At 35.2% G+C, this 23962-nt stretch overlaps 2 protein-coding genes across 4 annotated transcripts in view; one reads left to right on the forward strand and one right to left on the reverse strand.

Moving 5' to 3' along the window:
• Nucleotides 1–3: 3 nt before the first annotated feature.
• LOC144851101 (centromere protein L-like) overlaps nt 4–23962 on the forward strand; it is a 45909-nt gene continuing 21950 nt past the window's right edge. The window contains exons 1-11 of one of the 3 annotated variants that reach the window (XM_078708630.1): nt 4–360; nt 1473–1629; nt 2124–2302; nt 2707–2797; nt 3441–3640; nt 4177–4264; nt 4386–4497; nt 4618–4720; nt 4998–5060; nt 5481–5570; nt 7890–8143. In XM_078708630.1, coding sequence (XP_078564756.1) covers nt 1473–1629; nt 2124–2302; nt 2707–2797; nt 3441–3640; nt 4177–4264; nt 4386–4497; nt 4618–4720; nt 4998–5060; nt 5481–5555 — 1068 coding nt within the window. In that variant the 5' untranslated portion in view covers nt 4–360 and the 3' untranslated portion in view covers nt 5556–5570; nt 7890–8143. Of the gene's footprint in view, nt 361–1472; nt 1630–2123; nt 2303–2706; nt 2798–3440; nt 3641–4176; nt 4265–4385; nt 4498–4617; nt 4721–4997; nt 5061–5480; nt 6901–7889; nt 8144–23962 lie in introns of those variants that run through there. The other 2 variants (XM_078708629.1, XM_078708628.1) reach the window with 2 other exon arrangements.
• LOC144850296 (uncharacterized) lies at nt 8361–23318 on the reverse strand. Its single transcript, XM_078707544.1, has 22 exons — nt 23273–23318; nt 22885–22921; nt 22182–22598; nt 21616–21864; nt 19560–19694; nt 19089–19232; nt 18319–18450; nt 17707–17856; nt 17080–17391; nt 16330–16653; nt 15661–16032; nt 15206–15463; nt 14810–14941; nt 14221–14364; nt 12636–12776; nt 12364–12522; nt 11805–12113; nt 11358–11669; nt 10941–11192; nt 10505–10624; nt 9623–9859; nt 8361–8787 (listed from the first exon to the last, which is right to left on the reverse strand). Exons 1-22 carry the CDS (start codon nt 23285–23287, stop codon nt 8591–8593), a joined length of 4548 nt encoding a protein of 1515 aa, XP_078563670.1. The 5' UTR covers nt 23288–23318; the 3' UTR covers nt 8361–8590.

Consider the following 23962-nt stretch of genomic DNA (forward strand, 5'->3'; position numbering starts at 1 on the left):
ATAATGAATTTCAAAAGTAATATATATTTTTGTTTTTTATAATCAGTAACGTTGCTTAAAAATTATATTTGTATTCTAAAATATTATTATTTACTTGTTGGTATATTTTTAGCTGTAACTTATCAATTCGATAACAAATAAAATGCTCTTGACGTTAACAAAATTAAAGAATAACATTAAATTTTGTCACGTGACGTGAAGAAGATTTCTCAAGACTCTAGGGGGCGGTGTATTAGGCGCGTGAACTTGAAATTAAATATGGAGGACGTGATCGACGGATGTCAAAACATTTTACTTTTATAGTTTTTTTAGCCTGTGACTGTGTTATTATGTTAAAAATATGTGATTTAATATATAAAGGTAATCACAGATGACACAGGCGTATATATATTGCAAGATTATGATGTGTATTTTAAGCATAGGCCTAGCTAAACTAGCTAGGCCTAGCCTAGCCTTAGTTTAGGCTAGGCTAGTGAATTTAAAAACTGATTTTTCGCAGTCAGTTGACTTGAGTAGGTTCGGCCTGCTGGCCCATGGTCCCTCTATTGATTACTATAAGCCTAGGCCTCTATTATATAGGATTTATCTAGCATTGCCTACTGGTAGGCTACTGCAGTTTCGCACCTTAAACTGGGCATTAGAGTTCACCACGGTTACTCACCATCACCGCCGCGAATGTTTTTAAATTCGGTAAGCTCGAGACGAGGAGAGAGTCTGGTGTGAAAGTAGGCCTAGCCTAGCTAGTGAATTATTAGGCCCAGCACCATTTGGCCTAGCTAGATAGGCCTATATTTATTATAGGCCTAATTATTATTAGGCCTAGGCTAGTATATCATTAATAATTTTGTGACGACATTGGTTGCATTTTATTTTGATTCTACACTATCCTAGTAGGCATATGATTAATGAACCGCTGCTACTACTCCTAATAAATATAAATAAAGAGCTTACTATGTACTTAGCATTCTACTACTCTACTACTACCTCCCCTTGAAAAAGACATACTGTAGTAGGCCTAGCTGGGTCTATGTTTCTCGTTATACCAGAATATTAAATTAGGCCTACCCAAAAGCATAGTCAATGACTGGGCACAGATACAGTAGAATAGTCGATCACTGCACAGTTTACTATCTGTGCGGTGAATGTAGTTAAAACTGGTTGTACTGTAGTATGTAGTGATTGACGGCTGAATTTAATTATAAGACAATCCTGTAGGGTAACAGGGCAGTAATTACTGTATATAGAACTGCTGTAATATTATACTAGCATTTAGGCCTATGACAGTAGTCCAAGTAGGTTGTTTTTTACTGCCCCCTATACTACTGAAGAGTATTTTTGGCGGATCTCGTAAGCTATATATATAATTACTAAATAGGTCTTCAAAGACAACCTCGCTATCTTAATTATTTAACAAAACAGTACTGTACATCATCAATGAAACTTATTTGATAAGTTAATGTGTTTTTATCCAGATGTCTGCTACAAAAACACCAGATACACAAGGTGTGCGATTTAGTGAAAGTGTATCATCGACATTAAATTCAACTGCTGACAATTTTCACAAATCACCATGGCCAATGAGAAGACACACACCTTTTGCCAAGACACCACAGTCAAGGAGAATCCAAGGTATTCATTTTAGACCGATAATTCCACAAGTTCAACTCTACAGTATTTTGGGACCATGCAAAAATTATTCTACTGTATTTACTGTAGTAACTATATTTTGTTGACACTTGCACTATTATTCATCATGCATTTTTTAAGTAAAACAAAATCATACACTGTTTGGTGACTACCATAAACTTCTACATTTAATCCAACTAAAAGCATAGTAGAGTTAAAAGAAAGTAATAATCTCATTTGAGCCTTAGGGACTGGAGAGTTACAACACATATTTTTGCGCAAATCAAACAAACATTCCCGAGTTCTGATTGGATGAATGTGCATTTTTTGCATCACAAAAAGTAAATGAAAATATTATTACCCATGTTCATTTAGTGTAATAATAAATAATCAGGCTTTTCAGTTGAACTCTAAATATAATATTTATTGGTTACTCTCCTTTAAAATGGAGGAACAATCTCGTAACAAGAGGTTCGAACTTAAACTTTTTTTTCCAGTGGGACAAAAGTCTGGACGCTTAACAAGAACGCCACCAAACGAGTCACAAATAAGTGACTGGAAGCAACTGATTAATAAAACGTGGCATACATATTGTGTGACACCGATGTATCAATTCAGTTACGAAGCTGACCAAATGAAGAAGTATTCACAGCATTTATCAGCTCAGCTAAAGTCGGTAGGTACAGTGTATAAATCAAACAAAACCAGATCTGTTTTGAATTCTTTTTTGATTTGTTTTACTCTGCTTATGGCTGTGTTTCTGAGGCCAAAAATTGACCAATGAAAATTAACCAGTAAAATTCCTGTGGAACCTGTTTTTATGCTCGAGAAAAATTAACTGATAATTATCTCATTCAAATCAGATAATTATTGGATAAATGCAATAATTTTTCACCTTTGACCTGAATGACAAATTATTGCTTTGTAATTGGGCACTGTCTGATCATGCACACTTATTTAAAAAAAAATAAAAATTAACCAATAATTTTGTCTAATGGCTGCAGAAACAAGTCAGTCCAGCACTCTTGATTTGTGATAAATATCCAACAATCATGTATTACATTGTATTAATAACTGTAGGAGGCAAACAAAGGCACAGGAGTTAGTTGTGATGAATCATTTGCAGACCGTGCTGTATTTCGTGTTTTAAAAGGCTTGGCAATAGGTGCTGGTTAGTATAGTATTTCTGTTACTCTTTCTAAATGTTTTAAAAATTAATAAAATCCAATTGATGTACAACCCAACCACCCACCTTGCTGGATTGAAAGGAATCTTATTTAACTGCAGATACATTAAATACAATACTGTAGTAATGTACATAATTTAATTGATTTCAATTCAGTTTACTGTGAGCAGTTTACCGCAATAAACAGTGTGTATGATTGCCCAAAAAATCTCTTTAAATAATTGCATTATCTAGTTTTAAAGAGTAAAAAATGCAGTACAATTTTGGACTCCAAAATAATTTGTTATCCATAAAGATTTACTGTTTTGTCCATGACTTACAGTACTTATCTTTAACATACTTCAGATAAGAAAATTACAATTAGAGATTATTATTATTGTAGAGCTGGTGCACAAGTTTAAAAGTAATTTATAAATCTTATAAACTGAACACTCCTAAAAGGTTTTTGTTCTTTCCATTGATATGAGAGCCTATTATTTGTTTTATTCGGTACTCAAACAAGATACCAGAATAACCCATAAAGCTTTCAATAGGGTTCTTATTAAAGTTAAAAAAACATAGCCAAATCACAAAAAAAATATATTATTAAATCGAGTTTAAAAGTCAAATCTGTTTTATCTACTTTAAGATGACTGTGAAGCTGTCGATATCACAGTAACCTCAAAGAAGGCAGGTATATCAAAGACTATCTTTAGTGCTATGCTCATCAGTGTAGAAGCACAGGTTGGTGATCAGATGCAAATAGCTAATCACAACTTCACAAATCTGCCTCTGCTCCTAGTCAAGGGACCTATGGCTATATCAAGAACAGTGGTTGATTTCCTTCAGGTGAGTATGTACATTAATTTATTGGGGTAGCTGAGTGTGGTCTTAATGGCAGAAAGTTAAACAAAAATGTCTTTATTGACTTGTTTTACGTAATGGCATAGATTTATAATTGGAAACTGAGATTAAGCCCTGCCAATGAGCTATATAAAAAAGAGTTAGTTTTTTCTTTTGGGATATTTTGTCTGCAAGTAGACATAGCTTATTTAATTCAATTCCAGAAAAAGGAAAAAAAAACAAATTTTAAACTCTATATTTATTGCTATTTTGGACAAGACACTTTTTTGTAACACTAATTTTAGTAGTAAGCATTTAGCCCAGGTATTTTTAGTTTTGAGGATTGGGTTTCCATAGTTTAGGGTACATATTTAAAAAAATCATGTATTTCCCTAAAATAAATGTCGAAGTTCTGCTTTAAGACATATTCCACTCTCTGTAGACTCAACAGTTCTTCCTGAATATGCTTGATAAATGCTAAACTTTTCTTTTATTTTGGACATTCATACTTGACTCCCTAATTCTACCTTTATCTATTTCAGACTGGATTCGACTGTGTTATCAATCCATTAAAATTTTGTCCAATGGAGCTAGCATGGATGGTTACAGTGTGGACTGGTTTCACAGAAGGTTAGACAACAATAATCTTAGCATATCATTTCTTTTTTGTATTCCCTTTTGTTATATAGTATTCTATAATGTTTGTATTGTTTTCAATATCTTTAAATAAAGAAGTTATTATTTTAAACAGATGGTAGTAAGAAACCGACTGAATTGTTTTACAAAGTTCCTGATGAGGTCAAAGGTCTTCAAAGAATCACTCTAACTATTGAAGCAGACGACGCTAAAGCTCTTTGGGATAGGTTAGTAATCTGTATTCAGTACTTACTTAATAATTATGCTTACATTTGCTAATTGTTCAATCTAATATTTTATCAAGCTAGAACTGTGTTCTATTATCTTAATTTTTATTTCTTGGATAGTGTTCATGAAGAAGGGTCAAATGAGGTCACTGGTGAGGAAGTAGCTGCATTTATCAAAAGTCTTGAACGACATTTCTATCGACATTTTAAAGTCCATTTAGATGTAAGTATTTTTCGTGTAGTGGAGATTTTGATTGTATTGTAAACAAGGAAACAAGATGTGGGAGATGTCTACACTATCAAACTAATTTGACAAAAAAGTGTGATGTGTCCATACACGATTACATCATATCACTGCCATATTTTGGCACATCACACTTTTTTCAAACTAGTTTGATAGTCTAGACAAAGCTTTATATATATTCTGATTAAAGAATGTTCTATTGTGTTAGAGATATTTATAAATTAATACTATTTTTTTGTTATATTACTATTTTCAGGCCATGACAATAACAAGAATTGGAACGGGTGTAGCTTATGTAGGTCAAGAGGGAAGACTAAAGGTAACATTGTCTAATAAACCAGAATACAGACATAACACATCAATACACTCAAACAAATAATGATGGAGATTGATATAGTACTATCCGCAACAATAGCAGGACTGTGGATGTTACACCTTTTCAACAACATTCTTCTCCCCTATAGTCAGTGCTGCCAACTGTGGCGCTTTTTCTATACTATATGAGCGAAATAGTAATAATAGCAAAATATTACAATTTTGAGATGTTTTGTACCTTAGTAGAATCATTTAAATAATACAAAGTGATAAATATTTAAATAAATTATTATACAAGTTACTATCTTGTGAGAGTGAGCCTTGAACTCTTACCATAAATGCTAAGGATTACAAGGTATACTGTCTGCTAGGCCACTCACTCACTGAGTAACCTTTACTAATATATTACAATTTTTTTTCTTAGATTCTTTCTGAAAATCAAGTTATTCATGTTCTGGCCTACCTAACAGACTTGGCTCTGACAAACACTATTGTCTAGGATGAAAAACAAATCGTAAGTTTTCCAAACGGATTTGTTCATATAAAAGTAACATTTGCAATGTATTGATAATAATATTAAATAAGTCAATGATGACACTATCATTTGGCTGTAATGTTAATTAAAAACTAATCGTGATAGGAAACTGCTGTCAAAGTAAACTAACATTTTGAAATCAAGCGATTTTAAAGCTCGCTTGTTGAACATATGGTGGATGTCAGTACAGTAGTGGTAACTTGTCATGGGCCTAGATGAAACCATAGAATAGTGTTATTCTATTACTATGCCTAGGCCTGTCTTGCAACAAACTACATAGTACTGCCAGGTCTAGTATTCGGTTCCACATAGCAAAACACTGGGTAAATTTATATATATTGTTTATTGAAATAGGCATCTTTAAAAGATGTTCTCATATAATTTTCTTTACCCTGACTGTTATTTCAAAATAATAAGCTATAAGCCTATTATAAATGCGGCATAAAAACAGTACAGTGTTTTCTATGTTATACATATTTACATAAGCAATTTTGTTGCGTATGTAATAATAGCAAAGTGTAAAGGTTTTATAAGGTTTTTTAAACACTACATTACAGAGTTTTATCATAAGAAACATTAAACGAAAGTACTTCGTCATAGGCGCGTTCGCATATACTGTATAGATAGTATAGCATGAATTCCAAAATGTTGAGCGAGAACATTTTTCAACTATCATAAAACGTATAAGCGAGAGTACAGCGTGCGTCACCACAGTATTTAGATTCACAAAAATCGTAGTGAATTACGAGAAGTTTGGGTTTTGCGTGAACACTTTTAATACTCCTTGGTGGTATCATCAAGACACATAAGTAAAGAGTAAAATGAAGCCTATCATATGCTTCATGTGATCACTAAACAGTGGTCCTACTTGTGTGTATACCAAAAAAAAAAAACTTCGCAAAATCCACAGTGTTAGAATATTTTTATTATGAGATAGATGCTTTACATTGGCATGCAAAGGTTTACAGAAATCGTAGTTCGGCAAATAAACTTGTTTTATTGATCGTATATTTTACTTGATCATGTAAAGTGAAAGTGCTCGATACAAATATAGAGCAGAATAGAAATGGTCAAACACGTGGCATTATAAGCTAAATATTTGAACTTCATACAGAGGTGTGCAGTTTATGATAATATTTCTTTAGTATTTCTAATGAAAATAGTGGTTGAAATATTTCAATGTTAAAGGTACCGTGTAGTATCATGTTTAAAGCTCTGTCTGCACTATCAAACTACCCAAATATGGTGGTGACATGCCCATATATGGTGGTAGTGATACGACATCGTCATTGCCATATCACATTTATTTGTCACATAAAGTTTGATATTGTACACAGAGCTTAAGAAGAATTTGAATGTGAAGCATAGTACAGTCTTGTATAATGTGTGTTTACACTGTGTTTACACTTACTCGTTACTACTATTATACTGTACTCTAGACAGGATGTAATACTGTAAATATTAATATATATTTTGTACATAATATTATTTTGAACGTTGTAATTAAATCATGTCTTGACAGTTTCTAAAAGCTTTGTATTGTCTTGGTTTCCTTCAAAATGAAATGAACACTTTCCGTCTTCCACAATGCAGTGATGTACGGGTTGCTGAAATAAACAATTATATTGTCTGGTTTAATTAGTAAACCTAAATCTCACAAAATGTCTTTGTTTTAACATTGTATTCATTCCACTTATTATTGCAATAACTACCAATTTATATTTGTTGTTTCAAATCTGTTTTCACCTAGGCTTATTCGTATCACTCTATTCTAATTGCTTGCTGCTTCTTTTCGCATCACAATGTAGATGGAAATGTTAATACGCATGCTTATACGAATACGGCCATACTGTGTGAAACAATGTTTCTTGTAAGATCAGTGAGTTAAGCAACGTTGGGCCCGATTGTATTCTGGACCGAAGACCATCGGGAATCACGTCGGATGCTGTATAGATCGGAGAGTGATGGTGCAATGGTAATATGGGACCAGCATGTGATTTGCATGTGTTCGAGCCTATCTATACCATACTGATTACATCCATATGCAAAATGCTTTACTCTCATTGCCTCGTTCTTTGAATGGAATGTAAAGCTGTTGGTTCCGTGTACTTATAGTGCATGTTAAAGAACTTCGTACAATATTCAAAAAGCGTAGGGGATCGTCACCCGGTGTGCAGCGGATCTTTATCTTTACCCTTTTTTATAAGCAAGCATTACTTTTAGTTTGCACGAATTAATTCGCTTAGTGAAAAAACAGGTTTAAGAATAAGATACAGTATTATTTTGTTTACCTCATAGCACATAGAGATTGTAGATTGTGTCTCATCATCATGTCTGTACTGCAATACAACCATAATCTATATACCCGCATATTTACAGCCTTTTAAAAGAAATGGAAATGTATATTTGTTAATTGTTTTGTAATTCAGACATCGGAAAATGTGTTTCTCCAGCCGAAAATTGATCCAACGATTATATCTTTGCTTTGGTCATACCACTACTTCTGACAATTCAAAGTCACTATGATATTTCATTATGATATCTACTGAGAGAGATTTAAAGTGAATGAAACGAAAGAGAAATGTACAATCCTAATTGAACTGCAGCAGTTTCAATAGTGACAGGTAGTGATTTTGTTGTGTATTAGTAGTAATCTAATCAGTAACCTACCTATTCACTTATTTAATATTCTTTTCTTCCGTCTTCTTTGATATTTGTATTGTATACTTTCCAACTATTAGTCGTTCAAATTCTTGAATACAGTATATACTTGTAAACCCTATCCATATTCTGTACACTTACACTTGGTTTAATTAATTAATTAATGTGAAATTGAAAGTTAGTAATAACATGTCAATCTGTGGGTACAAACTATCTGTTAATGCTGTGAAAGTAAATGGTTAATGCTGAAAATGATAGATAGTTAAACTGTAGAAGGAAAAACACCACACATACATTTTATATTTGGCTATTATTTTTACCCATTTGATAGAAATAATTCAAAACGCTAAATTTGTTATGTGTTTGTTACCTCTCATATCCTTACACACATATGCATTTTCTGTTGAACAATCCATGAATTTCCAAGAGAAAATGTTATCATCCTGACTGTATGCTGCACATTTGCTATCTATATCAGTTTGATTAATTCCGTAAATCAAATACTCAACATCAGTTCCATCTATCCAATGAAGGCCTGCAAAAAAAGAAATATTATTTTTGTCTTAAATGCCGTATAGATTTCGTCGCATTATCTTGACTGATACTGAGGCATAATTGAACTCATGGTCTGGTGTTATACCAGAGGACCAATTGAACCCGTGGTATGATTCTATGCCAGAGGACGAATTGAACCCATTGTCTGGTGTTATCAGAGGCCGAATTGAATCCATGTTCTGGTGCTATACCAGAGGCCGAATTGAACCCATGTTCTGGTGCTATACCAGAAGCAGAATTGAACCCATGGTCTGGTACTATGCCAGAAGCAGAATTGAACCCATGGTCTGGTACTATGCCAGAGGCCGAATTGAACCCATTGTCTGGTGCTATACTAGATGCCGAATTGAACCCATGTTATGGTGTTATGCCAGAGGACGAATTGAACCCATGGTCTGGTGTTATGCCAGAGGTCGAATTGAACCCATGGTTTGGTATGCCAGAGGCAGAATTAAACCCATGGTCTGGTGCTATAGCAGAGACCTAATTGAACCCATGGTCTGGTGCTATACCAGAGGACGAATTGAACCCATGGTCTGGTGCTATACCAGAGGACGAATTGAACCCATGGTCTGGTGTTATACCAGAGGACGAATTGAACCCATGGTCTGGTGCTATACCAGAGGACAAATTGAACGCATGGCCTGGTGTTATACCAGAGGCCGAAGTGAACCCATGGTCTGATGCTATACCAGAAGCAGAATTGAACCCATAGTCTACCAGTGGCAAAATTAAACTCAGTGCTCCTTGATTAGAAGGTATTGAGTTTGTAGTAGTTTTTTAAATATACATATTATTGTTATATTTGGTATTACCAGTTACTTCATTGTTTCTATATTTTAACCCGATCCACGTGTCTCCGCTGAAGTTCCGAATGATGGTTTGAACAAATTCATCTTCATTTAAAGAATGGATACTAGTTAATTCAGCAGTTCGAAAATTTCGACAACTTTGCGCCGCTTCTTCTCGTGTTGTACGATTGTTAAAGTATTTGTAACATTCGTCTTTATAACCATGCCAACTTTCGTCAAGACAGCCAAATTTCTGAACACCTAGAATAATAATAACAGCAACGTAAATTGAATGATAAGTTTTGCTTTATAATTACACTACTGCATTTCAAAATTCATTCTTGTAAACATTCATGTGCTTTAGATATAAATGGTAGACATTGGTTTATTTACGCCGTTCCTCTAAATAGTCTCTGTTCTGTTCTCTGTTCTGTGTTGAAGTTACTCCACAGTGTATGTCGGAATGTTTTTTTCTATACGCTAAGTATATTGCAAATGTTATGAATTTTGGTTTTTGTGTCAATTTGTATGATAGAGTTGGTATCTGAATTTAGTAAAACTTGTAAAGTATGACTGATGATTATCGAGATTTCTGTATGTTGTATTCATCATTTTGCTTGTAGCACATTGAACGATGAAAGTTTTGTGTTCCATCTTTTGTAAAGATTTTTATTTGAAATTTGTAGAAGCATCTAATTGCTATGGCTCTTAGTCCCAATGTGTAATGGTTAATGGATAATAATACTTTTTCTGTGCCTTATTCTGGTTTCGAAATCTATTAATTGTTGCTGTATTAATATCTTTTGAGAAGAACAAGCACAAGACATACAAACACCAAAATCACACTCTAAACAACCGTTAGATATCTGCTTATTTTCATCTTAAAGAGACAATTGCAAACTTTACCTTTCTTACAAATGGCTCTATTCCCAGTAATTGATTGACAAGGCATATTTGACCAAAAACCACTCACTGAGTCGATCTGTGCGCACGCTCCTGAAGAGGCGTCTATTGTTCCTTGCCAATCTAATAAAAAAAAAACCCTTAGGTTAGCGTTAATATAATACTGTAGTAGCCTAAATTAATAATTATATATGGTGGTTAAATACGTAATAGCTATTGTAGACGGACTCCAATGTTTGTGGATCTCGTAAAAACATTTTGTTGAACTAATAAAGGCTGAGGCTGAGTTGGTTATTTGTAATGGAAAAACATAGAATTTTATATTTAATTTTGGAAAATTATGTCATGTTATTCACAGAAGGAGTTATTTCCACACACAGTAATAATCCTGTAAGAAAGAACGGGTATAGCATTTGGTTGATATAGTTATCCAACATACTTTGATACGCAAGTATCTCTCCTGTATTCCAGTACCAATTCATAGAACTGCGTTGGAACCTAAGACCAATCCAATGATCATATGCTTTCCCTTGTGCTACGACAAAGTCATTTTCGCTTTGGGATGTTATAGATACCAAATGTGCAGATTGTTCCTGACAGAATGAACTAGCGTTATCCCAGTTGAGTAAACTATCATCTAACAGATAGCAAGTGTCTTCGAAAACTTTCCAATCATACGGACAAATATTATCTGTAAAGAGATGACAACATTGTGGTTGTTATTGACTACTTATTTCAAGCGATAGATATATTTCATGTTCAAGATCTAATTAAATAATTTATCTGAAATTTGAATACTGTTGATCTACGCAGGAACACAATTCGAGACAATGTAATATGTTGATGTTTAACCAACCTTTTAGCACGACTAGAACCGGGCTTGGTATTCCGTTTTTTTCACTTTCACCATTAATGTAAACTGTTGCTATTCTAACAACCACATTTGTATCATACGGTATATTTGGAATGAGTATTCCTTCTGAGGGATCACCGGTATACCTGATGGTACTGACGTCAGCTGCAGACACTGCATCCCACCATTCAACGATGTAGACTGTTACATTGCCAATGCCCTTGTCAAAGGCGTACGTCCATTCATCCCAAGTAATGTTGACGCCCAAGGAGCCGCGTGACATTAACGATGGTGGCCGGAGTAGAGACGGTGGATCTAAGTAAAGAATATTTTGGGATTTAGGTGTATAGGATGCTTTGATATTTATTTAATTGACTTTGTTTTATTGAAATGTTTTGTGCAACCTACGTGTACCTACTTTATGTGATTTATTTTAAAGGAATTACTTACATATTTCGTGATTTGTCGTAGGACTTGACTCTCCAATGACTAATTGTTCATCTATTTCTGTGACAACTTTCACTGCAAAGCTATACTGTGTGGAGTAGTTCATTTTGCTCCAAGATATGTTTGTTTCGACACCATTTGTTACATTCAGAACGCTTACATCACTGGTAATATTTGTTGGCCAAAAAACTAGTTGATAACTGTTAACACTTCCCCGGCCATAGTCATTATTTAGCGTCCAGGTTGACCAGTATGCATTGACAAGATTCCCAATAGTGGTGACAACTGGTGCTTCGCTTAGGGCGGGAAGAGCTGAAACAAGAGTGAAGTCCGTGAATAGCCATTTGTAATTTTTAATACAAGTGTGAAGTGATTTTCAATACTAATTACTGATAAATTAAGTTATTACAAACTGTCTATTTTAAATAATGATTGCTTTAAATAATTTATTTGTAAATATAATCACAGACTTTTAATTCTTTAAAATATCTAAAAGCAATTATTTTCTTTATTATTGTGAGGACGAAAGGCACAGTTTAGGAATAACGTTAAAATGGGTTACCTTGCTGACAACCAAGGCCAGCCCATGCTTCTGCGCAATGGTCACCGTTCGGGCAACTTCCAGTCTCACGATCACAAACTGACGAGTTCCCACAATGGCATATTTTGGTGCATTGTTGGCCATATAAACCTTCCGGACAATCAGCATTCGGGTCTCTCTCTGAAAGGAAAACAAAATATGGTGGTGGTATGACGTCATGGTTTGTTGTCACATAAAGTTTGATAGCTAGACAGAGCTTTAGACGTATTTCTACACAATGTACTGTACAGTACCTAAACACGTTATTCCAGTATAACCGCTGTGACACGTGACACCTTCCCCACAGCCCTCTGTCCGGTCGCAATCACTACTGTCACAATGACATTCTATCAAGCAGTTTGGTCCATACATACCAGTTGTTGCCGTATCGCATGCTATATAACGAAACAAAGATATTTAATATTACAATAGAATGCCGGAAAGGTAGAAGGAAGAAGAAGTCATGGTCGTCAACGTTTGACATACAGGTAATTTCTCTACAATCAATAAAACTCGGCTCACCAACAACAACAATTATTAAAATTGCATATAACTAGGAACTCTGAAGAACAAGGTCATCCCTGACGTCTACAACCAGAAATTATACCAGAAGAAGAATACCAGTCGCATGATTTCGCATTGTTAACAATTCTTCAAACCCAGTAGTTAGTCAGATTATATTGCATTTCATAATTAAGTTTGGCTAATTGGATTTGTTCGTTTCACCGTCTATTATTTCTTGCATAGTTTTTAGTCCCATGCAACGCGACTCTACAGCGCACTATGTCGGTCGGTTGGTCTGTCGGTCGGTTGGTCGGTAAACACTAACTTGAGCACGCGACTGCAACCATGTATAAGGCTTTGTTGATAATTAGCTGGAGTATTTATTTTTATAATTGTTTTTTCCCTTTAAATTAACGTCATTTTTCAAGTTTTTATTTTATAATATTGCCTCGATTAGAGAACGTTGTTCCATAGAATGAAATGTATATATTATAATAGGAAAATGTAACGATTATATTAGTTGATGCCTATTTGTATAAATAGTGGTGTCTATTAGCTATATTTGTCTTTATTACCTCCGCCAAGGAGGTTATATTTTCACCCCTGTATGTTTGTGTGTCTGTCTGTGACCAGCCTGGAGGCCACAGTTTTTATCCAATTCTCACCAAATTTGGCCACAATGATCTATGCCCCAAAAGCTCAGACGAGTTCGACTTTGAGGGGAAAAGGTCATAGGTCAAGGTCACAACTAACAAAAAACTATTGTACTGCCTAGAGACCACAGTTTTTATCCGATTCTCACCAAACTTAGCCACAATGATCAATAATTCATCATATAATTGTGGTTAAATTTTGAAGGGTCAGGGTCAAAGATCAAGGTCCACAAAAAAAAAAGAAATAAAAAAATAATAAACAAAAAAACCAGCGATCTCAACTGTGAGAGGCTGGATACATAACCATTACACCAAACTCTCATCCACAACTTTGTAGTGTGCATTTAGCCTATTTACACTTAGAACTAATAAAAAAAATGTAACAAAAATATATATATTTTTTCCGGGGACATTTTATGTAGGGGAATTTTACAGTAGGCGAAGGTTTGTACTCTCGGAGTACCCTCTAGTTATCTTTAATTTGCATACGTTATGTGGGTTACATTTGGAATTTACTCTTCTTTTCGATACCCTTTGATTTCAGCATTGTGTTTATTTCTGGTCAAACTATCTTAAAAGTAAGCCATAGGTTATATCTTCGTTATTTTGTGCCTTTTAATTTTGGGGGCCACTTCAGTTTTTATCAAATTAAATGTTACAAAAACAAAATGTATAATATTACCATTGTTACATTCCATTCCCTCATATCCTGAAAAACACGAGCATCCATATGGATCAGGCAGGCTGTATAATATACGTGGGCATCCAGGGGAGTCACTGCTACAAAGAATTGTACAATCTCGTCCCCAATTATTGATTCCACATGCTATACATATAGTATGAAATGTAATACAATGTAATGTTTACCAGTTCCTTATTAAATCTTGGCTAATGATAATTAGATTTTAATTTTGTGACGACCTAGGACATTATGACGTCACAATTTTGGCGACGTACCTGTTCACGAAGTTGAACATTTATGGTCGTCAATATACACAATCTAAATCGAATTTACAGAGGGACGATGACTGAGGACGAAGTTCGTAATGACTATCACAAAGTAAAGTCTACAAAAAAGTCCTCCTTTTTTTGACTTCATATTAGGCCTAAAAAACTTTTTTATGTTCAGTGCTTAGCGATCTTCACAAATGAAAGCTTTTTGACAACACATTTGAGCTATTCACGTAGAATCAAGGCAATTTTGCTATTGTACTATCATCCACTTAAACATATACAGCATAACATTTGATAAAATTCGATTAATGTAGTACCTTCTTCACAGTTGTCGCCTTTGAAGCCAGGAGAACAGATACATGATCCGAATTCAGTACACACGCCACCATTGTAACATACAGGACAGTCTAATTCACAGTTTGGAGGTAACCACTTCCCACGAGGGCACTCTGAAATATATTAAAGATAAAACAAATATTGTAGCTTTGTAGCGTTCCGATGTACTTTTGGACTTTATGCAGATTACATTTAAGTATGTGTATGTGGTGAATTTTGCAGTACAACATGTGAGCAATCCGTTACGTGCACACGGAACCAATGGCTTTTGAATTGGCCGTTTAAGGGATCAGCGCTCATACACAACGACTACAATATCGCCAACTAAGCTAAATACCAACTTTCCTCGCAATAGAAGACCATTTTTCGAGACTTACCTCTTACAATTACTCGTACTATTGCGTGCTGTCCTTCGTCCCGATGACCCTCCTGGTAGCATTCGTAAATACCGTCATCCTTCCTCCGAACATTTCCAAGTGTCACGTGACTCAGACTGTCCCATTCAGATATATCCGCCGTATCACCATCTTTTTTCCATCGTAATGTAGTATCGTCAATGCCATCAAGTGTTAACACTAATTCAACGGATTCACCAATACTGGTTGATATAGTGCGGTGCTCTGCTACAATTGGAGCTATGATTTAGAAATTAAGCCATGCATGTTACTATTTTCCTGTCCGCTATATAGTACGATAGAATAGAACGATTCATTCATTCAAAGTACATGCAAAAAACATTTATTAATGTCCAAAAGACAAAAAGTAACCAAAAAACAACAATGGCAAGAGATAATAAAGAAAATGGACGGAAATGGATTACGCTAACACTTACCACCTTGTGCTAGAAACACCATCGATGTCGACACAACGATTCCATTAAATTCTGTCGACATGTACTTTACTCCAATTCGGCGCACACCAACACTATTAGGAAACTTTAACCAGCATCTCACTGCAATAGTACTTTCGAGACATGGCGTAAACACCGTGGCGGTAGTAAAAATAGAATTAGCAACATCACCATCTTGGCTTTGAAATTCATTCTCCCCAAAGTGTGTTCCGTTATCATCTACCCATAAGCCGACTCCAAAATTGACATTTAAGTTTACACCGTCCTCTGTGCCTGTGTATGAACGCATGTCGGTCTGCTTGCCATTGCTAACAATAAATGACGCACTAAATCCTGTAATGTCTGGTATATTTTCTAAAAAGAATAAAAAACAAACAAATACACGGTAAACATAGCTACATTTACCACATCATTTACCTAATATTTAATCATTTCTACAAACGGTAAAAGTTTAAAGTTTTGTAGGTGGTTTCCTGCAATTGTCACGCCCTGCTCCCTACCCATGGCACAAAGTAAAAGAATCGCATAAACAAACATATTTTTACGTGCGTTAACTGCCATTTTACAGCATGCAATTGAGAACGGGGTGGAGAGGATAACATGCCTGATTTGGTAACGATATTATTAAACAGTTCTAAGTAAATGGATAACCTTTTGAGATATTCATCACAGGGCTCCGTGGTCCAACAATATCACTTCCATTGTACTCATAGTTCACCAACACGGTGACTTGATATGAGTAGTAATTAGCGACTTCAGGTAGTAAGATCGTGTAATGTTGTGAGGCGATAGGCTCGGTTACCACGATGCTGTAAACGTCTTGTGGAACATCTGTGATCCAGTACTCAAATGTGTAACCTCTCACCACACCCATACCATTGTGTACTTCGTGATTCCAAGTAGCACACGTTAAGATCGTTGAGCGATTTGAACTGCGAGCGTAATTACAAGGATGAAACACAAACGAAGGAGGTTCTGAAAATTAAAAGTAATACACAATGACAATGGTAATGCTTTCAATAATCAGATACACTGATATTTAGTAACACATACACACCTTTTAATAGCTGAATTGTCTAGCTTTACAAGCGTACAGATATATAATGACAATTTCTTAAGGCTAACATTGTATGTTTTGTGAATCTCTCTACTTTACCGTGAACTAGGTTCTTTAAAGTGCACACCGGTAAACTATGTTGATTGAAGCTAAGGAAGACATTTTAGAATATTTTAAAGCATTTAGTAGGTCTACATATCATCATCATTTTTTAAAATGTTGATTTATTTATTTGCATCTCATTAAAAACATACACAATTTATGATACAAGATATATAAATATATACAATTTCAATTATATATTATATAATATTGACAATTATTTTCTAAATAATAATTCTTACCAATTGGTCCAAATTCCAATACAGGACTAGGAATGCCTTGTGTTATCACACCCAGAACGTCAGTATTTACGGAAACTGTTGCTTTGTAAGTTTGGTTGTATTCAATTGATGAAATATTGAATTCTATCTGAAGTTCTGTGATATTGTTAATGGTGATCGCATCATCCTTCGCAGACAGTTTCCAGTATTTGAGGACGTAACTGTTGACTTCCGCACTACCAATATCATAAGTTTGATTCCAAGCCGTCCATACTATCAACACGCTCGAATCCCTTAATTCAATAGAGGGGGCATTGTACAATGCTGGAAGTGCTGTAATGGAAAATCCATACAAATTAGTCTTTGATTCAAGATCCCAGTTAGTGACAGGAGTAGCAGAGTTAGCCACAGAAACACCGACTGGTTTACTAACATCATAAACAAAATGACTAGATACTTGATGCAAGTCTAGTCTTCAGATGCATGCATTGATTAATATAAACAAAAGTGTTTTATATTATTCGCCGGTGAAATTTCAAGCGAATACACGTAATAGACCTAGCAGCTGGTAATTACAAGATGTTATATACCATTTTGACATAGACGTGTATGTGTTCTTGCAAGAGATAAAGTCATTCTTTAACTTACCTAGAAGACAGTCACTACCAGCCCAGCCGTCTTCGCAATTTCCTGGGCAGCTTCCATCGGTTTTATTACAAGCTTCTGAATTGGCACAGTGACATGATAAATCACAAAATACACCATGGAATCCATCGTTACATTGCAGTCCCGTAGGAGCTGTTGTAAATCAAACGATGTTTATGTTACCTTTTGATAGTTGTGGTTTTTAGCTTACATTACAAGAATTAACCGTTGTAGGCCTACATAAAGTTCGAAGAACATTGTTAATAACCAATAAAGTACTGTATAGGTAAGTGAAGTGAGTCTCATATTGACTTTGAACGTACTGCTGTTTGGAGCTAATTTTACTAAGCCTCCGTATTATAGGGTAGGGTGGCCAGTTCCTGTCCACGCCGCCTTATTTTTCCAACCAGGTGTACCCACAACTTTGTGAACTGAGAGTTTTTATCAGAAATTGATCGAATCCGGGTCTTGCTGTTATATCCACTTTACTACCGCTACTCACAAATTAATGTAATTGCTTAGCGAATCTTATAATTGCATATTTCAACAGTGAAAACATGTATTAAACATGAAAATTAAATTAAACAATGTAGTATTCAATAATACTGTACTTACTTAGACATCTCTCCCCTTCGAATCCTTCATCACATACAGAAGTGACATTGCAACCAGACGAATGATCGCAATCACTGTCTGCGCAATGGCAATCAAACATACAGCCAGGACCGTACTTTCCACTTTCACATTCTACAGACAAATGTTAAAATTAGTTGGTTAGATTGGTTTTTATTTTTATTTTGTGGTATCACACGGAATTTGTGATTTCTTCAACTATAACATATGTAAACAATATGTGATTAGATGCGTCTACTTTTTACATGTGTAATAGTTTTTTTTCTCTTTTGTGGCGTAAACACCACTTTTAAATATCATCTTTCATATCATCACCGTAAATTATCATCATATTATTTTCATTATTATCACATTTTTGTTAATTTCTAATGTCATTACAATTTGATCAACTTCATCAGTAGCATTTTTAAATCTTGTAAATTCACTTTGTATTCCATATTACCTCTTTTTTCATAAATTTTCTATCGTTAACCTTTTGGTTTCCAAACATCGTTATAACATATACCATTTCCTTATACATCATCATTATCATCTATCTCATTTTAAAATATTTTACACAGAAATAACAATCTTCCTTTTGTGAGTTTTTTATTTTTTTGTGTCATTTTAGAACTCTTATTGTACAGTTTATGTATATACAAGATAAAGCAAATATTGGAATAGTTTCTTAATTTGGAAGGTTGTTTCATTCAACTTAGTTAACTAAGTTAGAAAACATGTCTAGAAAAGGTTTAATATATTATATCACATACCGGTGCTGCAGTCTACATCTTTCCATCCACTTGCGCACCCACAACCAATGGGATCTTGTCCACAGAATAGCTTCCCACTGCACTTCTCCACCTTTGCTGTGCATTTAACATAGCCGTTGAAACCAAAGTGGTTACCTCCATAAGCTTAACATAAAATTGTTACTGTATTTGTTAATAATATATCCATGGAAATATAATTATATTTCCAAAATATATCACTCGCGTTATGAAACAAATGACTTAAACGTATTAGACGTATATTTGTGACTTCCTTTTCTGTTCTAAGCCACGTTTTCTGACCTTGACTTGCTAATTAAAATCAAATGATAGTAATAATAATTATATTACTTTAACAGATCTAAATATGTCATGGTTAATAATTAATAATAAGTTTCGTAATGTTTTTTGTTAAACAAAGGTGATTCAACAATATTCTGCTTGAATTCTATAGTAATATAAGAGTATACTTACGCGTCTCGCAATTGTCTCCTGTGAATCCAGTAAGGCATAGGCATGATCCTAGGTACACGTCACAAATACCGCCGTTATAGCATACCGGACATGATGATTGACAAAATGGTGGAGACCATTTAGAAGCAGGACACTCTGCAAAGGAGAAATGACGATTCTATTTTCGATTGTACAGTATCAGTTTTGGCATTATAGCTCATGACACGAATATTTGTAAGGGTGTATATGGGCGGTAATATGATATTATGCAAACAAGGAGGAGCGAAATTTAGACAAGGAAAAGCAAGGTATGCAAAGAAAGAGTAGTGAGATACACAAGATAGAGCAACGAGATATGCGAACAATGAGAAGCAAGGTATACAAGAAATCAGCAGTTAGATACACAAGACGAAGCGAAAACGAGATATGCAAACAAGGAGAAGCAATATTCAAGGAAGGAGGTGCACGATATGCAAGGAAGGGGCAGCAAGATATGCTAGGAAGGAGCAGCAAGATATGTAAGGAAGGATCAGTAAGATATACAAGGAAGAAACAGCAAGATATGCAAGGACGGAACAGCAAGCTATGCAAGGAAGGAGCAGTACTATATGCAGTGAAGGAGCAGCACAACATGCAAGGAAGGAGCAGCACGATGTGCAGTGAAGGAGCAGCACAACATGCAATGAAGGAGCAGCACGATATGCAGTGTAGGAGCAGCAAGATATGCAAGGAAGGAGCACTACGATATGCAAGGAAGGAGCAGCAAGATATGTAAGGAAGGAGCAGCAAGATATGCAAGGAAGGAGCAGCAAGATATGCAAGGAAGGATCAGTAAGATATACAAGGAAGGAACAGCAAGATATGCAAGGACGGAACAGCAAGCTATGCAAGGAAGGAGCAGCACTATATGCAGTGAAGGAGCAGCACAACATGCAAGGAAGGAGCAGCACGATGTGCAGTGAAGGAGCAGCACAACATGCAATGAAGGAGCAGCACGATATGCAGTGTAGGAGCAGCAAGATATGCAAGGAAGGAGCACTACGATATGCAAGGAAGGAGCAGCAAGATATGCAAGGAAGGAGCAGCAAGATATGCAAGGAAGGAGCACTACGATATGCAAGGAAGGAGCAGCAAGATATGCAAGGAAGGAGCAGCAAGATATGCAAGGAAGGAGCAGCAAGATATGCGAGGAAGGAGCAGCAGGACATGCAAGGAAGGAGCAGCAAGATAAGCAAGGAAGGAGCAGCACGACATGCAAACAAAGAGAAGCAAGATGTACAATGAAGGAGCAGCAAGATATGCAAACACAGAGAAGCAAGATGTGCAATGAAGGAGCAGCACGATATGCAAACACAGAGAAGCAAGATGTGCAATGAAGGAGCAGCAAGATATGCCAAGAAGGAGCAGCAAGATATGCAAGGAAGGAGCAGCACGATATACAATGAAGGAGCAGCACGATATGCAGACAAAGAGAAGCAAGATGTGCAATGAAGGAGCAGCAAGATATGCAAGGAAGGAGCAGCAAGATATGCAAGGAAGGAGCAGCACGATATACAATGAAGGAGCAGCACGATATGCAGACAAAGAGAAGCAAGATGTGCAATGAAGGAGCAGCAAAATACACAAAGGAAGGAGCAGCACAATATGCAATGAAGGAACAGCACGATATGAAAGGAAGGAGCTGCACGATATGCAAGGAAGAACCAACACGATATGCAAACAAAGAGAAGCAAGATACGCAAGGAAGGCGCAGCAAGACATACAAGGAAGGAACAGTCATATATGCAGTGGGTTCATATAAGGAACCATATAGCGTACTAAAGGTGTGCCAAAATATTGTGTAAGGAAGAAATAATTGAAGATCATCGATAAGAGCAGACATGCAAAAAAAAAAATAAGTAAAAAAGAGGCAGCCAATCATAAGCAACTGTGTAATGAAGAACCAGATATGCAAGAAAATACAAATATGATTTTCAAAGCAGTCAATGTATACTGGTAAAAAAATGAGAATTCAGACGTAGAAGTTTCAGTTTGGTTATCAACGTAAATTAATCTAGTGGTTTCACTGTTCTCTTACCTCTCACATGGATAACGATAAACGCATGCATTCCTTCAGATCTAGTTCCAGTTACGTAGCACTCGTATATTCCTGCGTCGGCTAATCGGACATTAGTAATCGTCACTGTAGCAATGTCGTTCCAATCCGTTATTTCTGCTCCTCCATCTTTTCTCCATCTCAAACTTGATTCATCAGTTTCGACGGATATTGTCAAGGTCGCATCACCGACACTGGCCGTCATTACACTTCTAATAGGTCGTACATTAGCTTAAATATATTATTTTGTAAATAAATATTATATAAAGCTAAATATGATTGTCTTGTATTCATATACTATTGTTGACAATGATCTTGACCAAATTAATAAACGAGTGTTCATATAGGCCCTACAAGATAATGCGTGTTGGACAGTTGATTACTTAGTTATAATGGAGATGTATGACAGAGAAGGAAAACTAGGTGCGAAGGAATGCATACATTTGTAGCGACGGAAATGAGAAAATGTAGAAACATTATTTGCTACTGTGATCTCTGAGAGGAAGAAAAAAAAGACTAAAGAAAAAGAATGATATTTATTGGTTTACCATTTTGACTTTGCATTGGCATATTTATTACTGCTGTTCGAAATCCGTCCTTTTGGGCTCCGAGATAAAAAACACCAACACGATCTGGAAGTTCCCGGTCGCTTGTGAAGTCAACACGAAATGAACTGTATGTATCTTTATCTGTATAGTACACTGTGGTACCGCTATCAAAAAGTGTGGAAATATCACCGTTACTACTGCTGGTTGATGCAGATCGAACCTCTGGTTCAACGTCGTAATGCGTTCCGTCTAGTAACGGTGACAGTGCTAAGCCAATAAACAAGTCCTCTGTAATATTGGGAACGATCGAAAAACCAACCAAGATATACCCAGCATCATTTTCACCAGTGTCTGTAGCACTGGCCCTGTTTGTGTAAGAGATGAAATCGAGCAAAGGTTGCTGGTTACCAGATGTACCTGTTTACGAATAAACATGATTACTTAAACTACATGATACTTATCACTATTAATTTACCAAACTGTGTGTCTGTATGCGAGAGTATCAGGTTTTTAAAATTTGTTTCACGTGAAATACATGTACACGAAGCGTTTTAATTTTGTCAATATTAGTTTGTACTCTAAATAACGTAGTTTATTTAGTTAAAGTCTGTGGTTTATTCTTCCCTTGTAGTTTCTGTAATTGTAGAAACGCATTTTGTATTATAACATGTATTAGTTATATAAAGATACAGACATTTCTTACCCGTAATGCTCCAAAGTATTAGTATAACACGTAAGATCTATATTAAAAGAAATAATGATAACAATCACGTTTTGACAAAATAATACTGTATGCGAATCAATAACAGGTAATGTAGAGTCGCAGCTGTTTTTAAATTAAGTAAACACCTAACCCCACATGGACACCATATTATGGAAACATGCTGTTGTCTTCTAAACTTGTCCCCTTAATAGGAGTTCTGTTGTACCAGCGTTTTAAATAAGTTTTACACTTCCACTAACAAATATTTAAGTTATCACGTTTCTTGAAGTTCTATTTTACTAAATTATTAAGATTTTATTTATTTCATTCATATGTTGTGGTAGTTTAGTTTGAGAATATCTCTACAGTACTTGCAACTACATCTTACCTGTATAAAGTCCATGTTTCAAAACCCGTGTTTAAAAGTTTACATACATCTTGTCTAATGAGAATGTTGTTGAAAACGATCTCGTTTATATATATTGGAAATTTCTTGTGAATCTTAACATCTGGAAAATATTGTGCAACTTTATTATTTGTTTAGTGTCATATCGTGAGCGCTAACAATATATTGCACAAAATATCAATTTTGTTGCATTGTCATATCTTAATGATAGACCGTTGTTATGGACACTTGTTACCCAGCAGTCAGCCTCTGCTGACTGGCTTATGTTTTTCAAACAAATCTTTCTTTCTTTCTTTACCTAGTCAGCCTCTTCTGACTGGGTTCTGTTTTTCTAAAGAATATTTCTTCTTTTCTTTCTTAGTATAATTCATGGAGTGTTGAAAGCGTAGGGTCAAAGGTCACACACTTCATATAACTGGGTTTATGTTATATTGTCTCTAGTTAATGATCTATTTCCTGAACAATGTGAGACATAATGTTAAAAAAAACGATGAATTTGATTTGATTTATTTCGGCATCAGTACATAAATAGTACAATTAAAAAATAGCATATATAAAAAACCATGAATAAAACAAGAAGGATGCCAAGGATAACTCATAAAAGTCCTCTACGGACTTGTTTCCAATGAGGTCCTTTGAAAGAACAGCATAAAAATACTAACAATAAGACTA

The sequence above is a fragment of the Antedon bifida genome, chromosome 8 (genome assembly GCF_963402885.1).
Source record: "Antedon bifida chromosome 8, ecAntBifi1.1, whole genome shotgun sequence".
Lineage (NCBI taxonomy): Eukaryota > Metazoa > Echinodermata > Crinoidea > Comatulida > Antedonidae > Antedon > Antedon bifida.

Bases quoted from the DNA above. Each gene is read 5' to 3' on its own strand.
- LOC144850296 (XM_078707544.1), bottom strand. The intron at 12,114-12,363 runs GTAACCCATTTT...CTCTTGTTTCAG, and splicing joins TGGCCTTGGTTGTCAGCAAG to CTCTTCCCGCCCTAAGCGAA. The intron at 10,625-10,940 runs GTATGTTGGATA...TTTTTTTATTAG, and splicing joins AGAGATACTTGCGTATCAAA to ATTGGCAAGGAACAATAGAC.